The 11233-nt window shown below is 33.7% G+C and overlaps 1 protein-coding gene across 1 annotated transcript in view; it reads right to left on the bottom strand.

Annotated features, from left to right (window-relative positions):
* Window positions 1-4779: 4779 nt before the first annotated feature.
* Window positions 4780-11233, bottom strand: part of Rbp (RIMS binding protein) — a 252736-nt gene continuing 246282 nt past the window's right edge. Inside the window, exon 21 of the mRNA XM_085950873.1 lies at window positions 4780-9819. Coding sequence (XP_085806999.1) covers window positions 9097-9819 — 723 coding nt within the window. The 3' untranslated portion in view covers window positions 4780-9096. The remainder of the gene's footprint in view (window positions 9820-11233) is intronic.

Below are 11233 nucleotides of genomic sequence, written 5' to 3'. Positions count from 1 at the left end.
GAAATATACCCAAAGTAATAATTTTTAATATATAACATTATTATTTATTAGCGTGTCGCAATCCATTTAGAATCAATGGGCATTTATTCTTTCAATTTCTTTGTTTTTAATAAATTAATTTAACGCAAAATACGTCTTGTACAAGTGTATGATACTGACAAAGTTTTAGAATGAAAAATTGCATATTTTTTTTACACAAACGGAAATATTAAATCGCTTTGACCGTGTTCGATTAAAAATTGTAAGTTATTTTCTCCCCGTTTAATATGGAAAACCAGTGTGTCGATTGCCTTCTTTTAAAATAGGTTCAATATCAAACAACATTTTCAATAATGGCAACGAAATACTGTTCAATTATTTTTATGGAATTACTGTCTCGGAATTAATAACAAATAAATATTTTCTTTGTACTAGATAACGTAATTATAAATTAACGTACAAATATAAAACTTGCACTGCTGTTATGCACAAAAAATTACTGCAATATATAATACATAATAAAGGCTGGGAATATATATACAATCGATTTGTCATTGCATGGAAAATTCATTACTACATGATTTTATTTCTTATTTTTAAGCTTTATTATTTCACAGCGCCTTTAGTGTATATAGATTCTTTCATGGCAACCCTAAAAAGGAATATTTTGACCAGCAAATGGTAAGTTTTTTCCTTCAGAATCAGATTCAAGACATGTTTTTTACTCATTTTCGAACTGCACTGCATATTTTTCTTTCATAATCACATTCGACAGTTTATTTTCCTTTACTGACTGGTATCGATCAGTGATTTGACATATCCGACTGCGACTAGTTTCAACGATGATATGTAATGTCAAAATTTAATTAACTGCGTATATATTCCTGACCCAAATACATAACCAATAATATATAATTAAAATTTGGAATATTGACAATGGTTTTAAAAACAGAAACGATTCTATATAATGACTGTTTTGTTTTGAATTCAGTGTGAAGTCAGGAGCGGTGAGTAACAATCATCTTTGAAATAAACTATATACATATCACAACACCAACGCGGGTACGGATACGATTAGCAATAAAATATTTTTGTAACAAGATTAATGGATGATAAACCGCGCGACTTTCCAGCGCGTTTTTAATATTACTATATACCATTTAGCAATAATGATATTATTTTTAAAAATTATGTAACATATTTTTTTTCATTTGATATTATTTGTTAAAAAATTATCTAATTTTCAATAATTTTATCAAACCGAACCGACTGTTTTTGTCAATTGAATGTATTCATTTTTATTCTGTCTTTGATCTTGGAAACATCAAAGTACGGTCGAACTTGGTTATTACGAGGAAGATGGGACCGACTGAATTTGCTCGTTATAAGCATTACTCGTTTGAAAAAATAAAAAATCGGAAAACCATCGTAAAAATCCCCGAAACAAGCATGCAATCATAAATTACAAAATAAGTTGTTTATTGTAATGAAATGCTGAGCCGCCGGTGCTGGTAGGTTCACAAGTGCTGATAACTTCACCAAGCTTAGATTTTTGTGGATACTTTTTCAATGTTGTCGGCGAAAACACCAATTAGGTACTTGGACACTTAATTTGTGTCATAAACGTAATCCGATTCCGGCGGAATCGGTCTAGTTAACTGCCCGGTCGGATTTTATTGCTTAGGGTCGAAAATGTTGTTTTGAACGATCGACGCATTAACAGTTTTGCTCGGTATACCCGAGAAGTAGCTCGTTATAAAAGTGAATAAATATATGGAGAAAATCATAAACTAAAATGTCAATGAATGTTTCCTCATTACATCCGAGATCTCGCTATTTCTTTAATCGTAATAACCAAGTTCGACTGTATAAATAAAATAATTTAATAACGGTTTCACTGTACAGAAAAAATCTTAAACGTAGGTACAAAATAATCGTTCTCGTAAAAGAAAACATAATATTATATTATACACATGGCAAAATGAAAACAAAAACAATTTAACGACTAATATATATCATTAATTAATATGTTATCAACATTTTTCTATAGAATTAGTGTCGTTTTACAAATTATTTTCACTATGAAATAATGCATTAACAGTATGAAGTGAGCCACAAGAGAAAGCGAGAATGTTTTCCAATGTATATTCGCTAATTCACCTTAGTCAAGGAATTACAAAATGATATATATATATATTATAATATATTCGTACAATTTTTAACAGTAGTAATCTACAAGTAAAAAAACCTTCGGCGCCATTGTGAAAATGCACGGACAGGTATTCATTTGGCAGTCAGAGTTTTGAGAGTTTTAAATAACATAATTATTATTATTTTAGTGTACAAGGATTAAAGTATTTATTTTCTATTTTGTTTCAAATCTACTTTGTTGATATCTTGTGGGTCGTGGGAACTATTGATTAAAAATGATTATCAATGGCGCCGAATTTTGCGACAATTATATCAATCGAAAGTACTGTCTATCCGGGTAACTTTGCCTGCGGGTCCAACTTTAGCATCGCTTTGTTTATAAGTCATCTTTGCAAATTGTGTGCCGTATTTTTTGATTCAGATTTACTAAATTAGGATTTTTTAATTAGCCAATTTGTATCATTTTAGTAGGTGTATAATATTAAGTGTCACATAAAATTTTTGGGACTTCGCAGTGGCACGCAATACCGGTAGGTAGGAACATACCTTTTTTTGAGTACATTTTTCTTTATAAGAGGCTTTTTAAATAATATTTGTCAATAAACCTTATATAAAAAGGTTAGGATATAAAAAGTTTCTAAACTAAGATAAATCTTTTCTTATCGAATCAATAGATTGTGATCTCGTAATCAAGATTAAGATACACACTGTCGATTAACACATCGAGGACTGTTTTCTTATTTTTAGCATCAATGTTGTGATATTTTAATTCAATTTTGAATTTATGAAAACCGTGACCCGAAATTTGTACATATGCAGTCGGCCGTAACACAGTTCACCGTGAGATTGTTGTATTCGAAGTAGATGGGCATTAGTATTGAGATCAAATTCATGTTTAAATAGAACACTTAAAAGCACTTTATAAAAACCACCAGAATACAAAGAAAGACAGAAGAAAATAGTTACGTAAGTAAATTAGAAATACAATCATATTGTAAGTATATATTTATATAAAATTCTTGTAGGTTGTACTCGTAAATATCAAGTTATTGAAACTAACGAAAGTAGCTTGAAAGTTGTAACATTACTGTCTGCAATGCTGCGTGTAATTTTTTGATCTCAATGCAATGCGGTTATCTCTTCCTAGTAAGATAGCTTGCACTGAACTGTGCTATAGCAAAATTTAATATGTACAATTTACATGTTATCTATGAAAGCATGTAAAGAAAGGGAAATAAATTAACTAGCATTAGGAGAAGAAAAGAGGAGGACCGAGCAGAGTAGAGAAGTCTGCTTCTTCACCCTGGGTTTTAGCGCCGCAAAAGAAGAAGAAGATGGATCGATACGCAAAGTGACCCGGATCGACGGTAAGTTAGTTGACTCTTAAACATTAATTATACATCGATATATTGTTTAGATGGCACACTAAGATATAAATTTATTTTTCAAACTGCCGTGGGAAGAAAATAAACGGTTGTACTGTGCCATACATCTAAGAATTCCCTTGTATCGCGGCAATATATCATTAATTTACCCTTTGGGATCGCTTCGTCCGTCTTTTAAACATGATTTCTTTTTTTTTCATAATGCGATCAGTCATGGTTCATTAAAAAATGTCTCCCGTAATAAAATTATTCAGATTCTGTATAATATATATAACGCGGGACATCGGATCGTAGAGATTTAAGTATTAATATATTCATTATTTATACATTACACACAGTTACACAGATAGAGCGGTACAAAACCATTAATTTTATTAATCAACAAGACTTATAAGTTAGGCAACTTTATTCTCTCAGTAAAGAGGGATTTGCATAGTAATAGATAATATTTTGATAGCTAAGCGTTTAATCCATACATATTATTTTTTTAGATATAATATAATATATATTTTTTGTGATTTATAAAATAATAATAATCTGTATTTAGCGTATCGCCTTAAAGAGGGTCGCAGTTCGACATTCGGCCTCTCCCCTCTAACATTTTCTTTCACCGTGTTCGATGTCACTCCGTCCCGTTACAACAGAACGGATTACAATAACGGGGGACGAGACCGGACGTTCCTAATAGAAGGCACCCAAACTGAATAATTTATACACATTTATTTTGATACCGTTAAAAGTATAACGAATTTAACTAACGTATTATTATTTTAGTTTATTCGATATTTAACAAGAAGCGCGTGGGAAATATTTATTAATACAAATATTCTTGAATATTGTTCCTGCAGAACTTATGCACTTTTTTATATGAATACGATATTGTGATGATGCAGATTTGCATCAAATTTTGCGAAATTTCATTCAGAATTTCCGTTTTCGGTAACGTCACTGAGAGACACCGAAGGATGGCAAGAATGGAATTCAACATGGCAATCATTTGAAGCGAGTGATTTATTGCCATTGTCAATATTAAAAACTACAATTTTTATCTGTATGTATTTCCTTCATCAAAGTGAAAGAAAACTATTATTGTAGACTCAAACCGATAAACTGATCGATTTTCAAAAGTATTAATTAGTGTAATTAGGTATTAACAGATTGCAGTATAAAATTGTTATTATAACAAATAAATATATTGCAATTTATTATGGATGGAGAGTAAAGCAAAAAGTATCATTCATTCTTCAACAACGAAAAATCCTGGAATTAAAATAGGTATAACATTGTTTATGAATCAATTTACTGTGAACCTGTGTGAAACAGAAGTGGATATAATATAATACAATACATAATGTCCTATCTATTGAATTCTAAGACAGGTTATAATATTGAGTAGAAGTTTTCACCTGGTAATCTTTTTGTTTTAATGTTGCCATGTTGAATTTCATTGTGCATATCGTCCGGAGTTTCTTAACAGCGTTGCCGTTTTATTAATTTACAACGATATGGCTCTTAATGCAGTTTAAAAATAGGGCTTCTTACTCACTTAAGACAGCTCTTGTGCTGAGACCTATTTATCTGAAGATATAATTTACATTATACAAGACTGTTACAAATGAACGGGATCGGCTAACCGCTAATAATATAACTGCAACTAATTGTGTCGGACATATTTGACCAGCAAATATAACACAATGCGCTGTGCGTCTAAACAAAAAATGCGGCAAATTTGACAACCTATAATTAAACATATTAGCCGACTGAAATTAAAACATTTCGTAATAAAATTTAATAACATAAGTATGTACTGACTTCACAGTAATATATTTATAATAATAATATGCCACATAAATATAATATAAACATTTTTGGTTTATTAATTTTTTAAAAATATGTTTTTTTTTTCAAACATCGATTGCTTCTGTTAAGGTTTATAAGTATGAAAGATAAAAATAATTAAATATTGATCGTATCGGTAACATTTTTGTTTATTCTAGGAAGATAAAGATCAATAACCGTCGCACGAAATATATTTGGAAGAGAAGTTTTTCAATCGCCTACGTTTCAATAGTTTTTTTTTTCTTTTTTTGATATTAACAATAATAATTGAAAATCTTAACCGATAGTTTTTGCCACATCTATTCGTTAGCGGTTGACAATATAATTAATGTAATTAATAATTAGGATTCAAACGAAACAGGTGACAGGTAATTTTGGGATACAACAGTGTTATTCTTTTATTAACATTCAGAAAACATGTTTCCGTTACTATAATATAATATATTACATACTGTGAAATGTGACAATAATTTATTAGTATTATTTATTCTTATTAAATTAGATAGAGATGGGAATATTTTGAGTGAAAGAATCATATGAGTCACATCCGGTCCAATTTTTTTCTCACAAAAAATGTACAAAATCTACATAGTCTGATTCTGGTAACACCGCTATGCTGTTTATATTGCTTTCTAATTTATTGGCCATTCTGCAATACAATATAACCTCTTTTATACAAACTGCCATTATTTTGTCAGTCAAATTTACTTTTTCAAATTAAATTTTTCATATTATCCTCAGCCCACAATTAATATAATATACTGACCATGTGTATGTGATATAGCGCCTGTACACGTGCATGGATTTACTGGCAGCAATAGTGCGTATTTTAAACTATCATGTCAATAACTATTTGCACGTAAAAGTACTGACTATCTCCAATCTCATTCTTCAAGATTAAGCGAGACGCAATGTTATCATTTTATGGTACTATTTGACAGGTAGTGAAAATCGGTTAACCTCAAAATGAGTATAGTTTTTTTTTTTCAGCAGGTTTGCCACTATTGTTCTACTGCGCAGGCGCAGATCGAAAAAATCCCTACTGTCGTATGAAAGTTCTGAAGCTTCCAAACTTTTTTGATTTATGCCTGCAAGCTTGCAATTGCAGAATAATACATGTTTACCAGTACATTTTCTTGTTATGGCCGCGATAATACTTACTTTCAACAGTAAATCCATGCATGCGTAAATGTGTTCTTTTCACCACGTCTGATCCTAATAGGATTGTACGGGCCTCTGTCGCAGAGTGGAGGTTTGTATTAACAGGTTTTTGTTTTTACGAGAAATGGATGTTAGCCACTTGCTCAACCTATCGAGTAAATACTCAAGACACAAATTGAATAACAATATGCGTTATTGATATGAATCTTGATTTGAATATGGGACCCGCAATATTATAAGCCGAGGCCATCGTGGGCATTGACTTACACATACATAATTATTATTCTCAATGTATGCACACGCATACAAAAAACTATACAACCACAATGACAAAACGCCAATGCTTTTAACTTTAGTATTTATATAAGCCAATGTGAAACTGGAAAAATTATACATATTTCACTTCTTCAATTCATATATGTAGAATTAAAAATATACTTCTATCACATTTCTTTTTCTGAGATTTTAACGTAAGAAGTATTTATAAATATTGACTTGACTCATTTTTCCCATAGCAACTAATCGGTTGTTATATTTTCACTAACCCCACTTTTCTTTACGCCGCAGAATAATTATTATCTTTTGAAACTTTCTGCAATAGCGAAAAATAGTTGAGATGTTAAAATAGCGTCGTGGGGCCCAGGTTCGAATCCTGGGTCTGGCAAGTACACATTTTTTCAATTTGTGTATGAGTATGGACCTTATAGGTTGAACGAGTGGCTGACATCCATTTCTTGTAAAAACAAAGTCTGTTAATACAAATCTTCACTCAGTGGAGGCCCATAATATGATCTTATTAGGATCAGACATGGTCAAAAGAAAGAAGGTAATTTTACAGTTTTGCGGCAGTATTATGATTTGTTAACATATCTATTACCACAGCAACGAAAACAAACAATCGGACATTTTGAATTATTATTGACAGCTGTGACCATAACAACCAACAGATGGTACACGTAATCATGAATGTGGCATTATACATTGGCTGGATGATTTATATTTCACACGTAAGAAGTCGTATTGTATCGAGCGATGACTCAATTGTTTCATTTATTTCAAAATGGCCCATATCTAGTGACAATCCCAGCTTTCAAACGAGTACTCATTAATTAGCCAATGACACTTTCTCGACTGGAATTTCACTTCTCCTAACGGTACGGTCAGCCATGCAGCAGTGAGGTAGAGCGAGACGGGTGATATTGTAACAATCAACTAAGCACATTAATATTTACTATTTCAAAATTATCACGTCTTATTAATTGAGTTACGACAATAACTTTAATTACTTTAATTTTATTAAACCGACCACAACAATCCCATCGACCGTAACACTGTGTTTCATTAGATCAGTACACAAAATTCTTATTAAAATAGAGACTATTCTATTATGTGCGTATGCCAATCGATGATGACGAATTTAATCAAGAACAACCTGCATCTCTTTAAAAGCTATATTCTTCAAAACCCAAATTAAATATTCTACCAGTTTGCCCCACGTAACACGCGTTGTATTTTCCTGTATAGTCTCTAAGGTAATAAAGAAGTGACATACTCATATCTTCTGTCTTCTTCTTTTTCATACATACTGCATGAGAAGGATTTTTTTTTGCTTAGAATAAAACCATAGGCAGCGTATTGTTTCGCATATTTCATACTGATAATCTCTCATGAGCTATATTTCACTATTTCTTAATATAATCTATTCAGTATCCTTGTTCTGCTGGCTATAAATACTTCGATTCACAGAAGTTAAGAATTTAGTCTGAATGGCATTGCGCACATCTAATATACTATAATATGCTAAAAACCTCATGTACTAATCTAAATCACACGATTTGCTTTATTTATAGTAAAATATAAAATTTTATTAACGTTGATATTGCTATTAATTTGATCCGAGGCCAACAGGCTACAAGCTCTAAAATATACATTTTTTTATTAATTTATTAGATATGTATAGGCGTGGTAACTCATGATAAATATTCAGGTAATTAATTAAAAAAACTAGACTTATATATGATGCGATAAAATTAATTATTTTCTCATGAGCTTCCCCGGGAGTACTAAATAGTCCCGGAGGTGAAAAAATAATTTAGGCTAATCGTCCTTTTCTCCGGGCTAAAGGCCCGAGAGAATATTTAAAAAATTGCAAGTCAGCTAATTTCATATAAGGCTCGAGAGTGACTATTGTAAAATTGTATACAAAAAGAAGGTCGTCGAAATCGACAACGGGAAACTTTTATCGTTTACGAAATTGCGTCAATAACTGCATACGAAAGTTTACACGAGGGAAAGACAATTAACATTAGTTTAAAAGTTGAACAATTTTACCGCTAAATCTATGTTGTATTGTCATCGAATCGTCATCCGTTAGAATTATAACGGAACCCGGCGACGAGCCTCTAAACCGTTTTTACACGTCAACTTTCAAAGCCTGAACCGTAAAGTCCGCACGCACCGGGCGGACACGTCCGCCCACCTCACTGCCGGCGGCGACCGGTGATGGCCGACGGCCAACCTAACCCCGATCGCTGAGTCGGAAGAGACGAGACGCGACGCTCGGCGTCCCCCCGCCTCCCCACTATTTCCCGCCCAGGCCGAACTTCATGAAGATGAGCTCCTTACCCTTGGAGAGTATGTCTCCCCCGGGGGCCGTCATCTCCGTGAACTTCTGCATGAGGTTGGGCGCCGCCGCCCCCGCCCCCATCCCTGGCCCCCCCATTTGCTGCTGAGGCTGCATCTGCGCCGGGTTCAGCCCCGCCATCGGCACCACCGACGGGACCCCCTTCAGCGGCTGCCTCGACGAGAAAATTCCTTGGTTCTGATTCTGCTGCTGCATACCCTGGCCCTGCTGCATCCCCTGCTGCATCCCCTGCTGCATCCCTTGCTGCATGCCTTGCTGCATGCCCTGCTGTTGCATGCCCGTCTGCATCCCCGTCTGCATGCCCTGCATCCCCTGCATTCCTTGCATGCCGGTCTGCATCCCTTGCATCCCCTGCATTCCCTGGATTCCTTGCATCCCCTGCATTCCCTGCATCCCCTGCATTCCCTGCAAGTTTTGCGAGTTGGGCTGCATGCCCTGCGGCGTGGACAGCTGCGTCTGCGGTGTCTGGGAGAGCGCGGCGGCGGGGGACGAGACCCCGTAGAGAGGGGACGACTGGATGCCGGTCCCCGTGGCGCCGGTGACCGTCCCCGCTCCCCCTCCCATCCCCGCCATCCCCGCCAGGTTGCCGAGGACTCCGCCCACGCTGCTCATGGCCGACTGGTCGCTACTGCCACCTCTCCCGCGCCCTCTCGCCCTCCCCTACCATTTCAACACTCGCTTGTCACAACATTCTCAAAGCGACTACACAACCCTCCGCCTCTCAACTCATTCTCCAACATTATATACGTGCGGTGAGTTCATATTGATTGTCACAACCCGCCCTGAATTCTTTAGATATTGTTAGATTTAAACACCATTTGGTAATAGTAATAGAACTTTCAACTTCAATAATAAACTATTGATCCATGGTACTTAACAGGGAGTTTTGTTTCAGCTATGCAAAAGTTTTCTGTGAATAAATCCATAACACGCGAAATTTCCAAACCATTTGGTGAAACATAACTAAATGGTAGTTCTCATTGGGTCTACATTCTGAAGTAGAGATTGGCTTAAAACTTTAATTCTGTCATATCTATGCAATTGCAAAAATTCTTTGGAAACGCATGGATCTGTTTTTAACTAATGTTATTTAGTTTAAAGAATTTACTGTCATCTGTTGTTCGCCAATAATATAACAAAATATCTTCCGAGAGAATGTTAATTTTGTTATAGGCATTCTAGAAAATATTACATTTTTTTTATTATCGAATATCTCATAGACAACTCATGTCAATATATGAATTAAATTAGAACTCACCGCATGCATGTTTATGGTAAATTATACTAATTACCGTTTTAAAACAATTTATAATTCCGTAACAGATTTTCAGTTTGTTACAAAACTTCCTTTGTACTATATAACTAGAAAGTTCTTTTTTTAGAATGTACAATACCTAAGAATTTTTCTAAACTAATTTTCTAAAATCAGTGATTTTATATTGTTATAAAATTTAGTAATATATGGAATATACTTATTATAATGTAAAATATTTTTCTTCTAATTTATTATACTTCTTATATAATAATATGTATATTTTATAATTAAAATTAATCCATAATCAGAAAGGATATGTGTATCAGTGGCGAAGGGTGGAAGTTAGGCTGTTATATCCGATATAAAAAGTGCACACTAAACTCTGTCAGTCATAAGTATTTATTTTCATTGAACTAAGACTACGATGAGTAGATAGTGTTTGTTAGTTTTTAAAATTCGAATAAACCATGCCTAATCCAAGCCATAATATTCAAAAAATATTCGTTTATCTATAAAATATCTTTTATTATGCCATTAAAACATACATGATTTTAGATATTTTATAGATAGAAGATTTTTTTTATCGATTATTGTTTGGTAAGGCAGGGCTTAATGAATTTTAAAAACTAACTGTGACACCATTTGAAAAGAAATAATTGTGACTGAAAAAGTGTGTACTATTTTTGTCGGGACGCCCATAGCATACCTAAACTATTATGGTTTGGTTTAGGCAGGGCTTAATAGGTTTTAAAAACTATTGTATTCTTAGTTCAATGAAAACAAATAGTATGGCTGACAAAGTTTAGTGTGCACTATTTA

This window comes from Rhyacophila brunnea, unplaced genomic scaffold (assembly GCF_057557595.1).
Source record: "Rhyacophila brunnea isolate RB1 unplaced genomic scaffold, BYU_Rbru_1.0 scaffold_23, whole genome shotgun sequence".
NCBI classification, from domain to species: Eukaryota; Metazoa; Arthropoda; class Insecta; order Trichoptera; family Rhyacophilidae; genus Rhyacophila; species Rhyacophila brunnea.
This window is presented reverse-complemented; position numbering and strand designations above follow the sequence as displayed.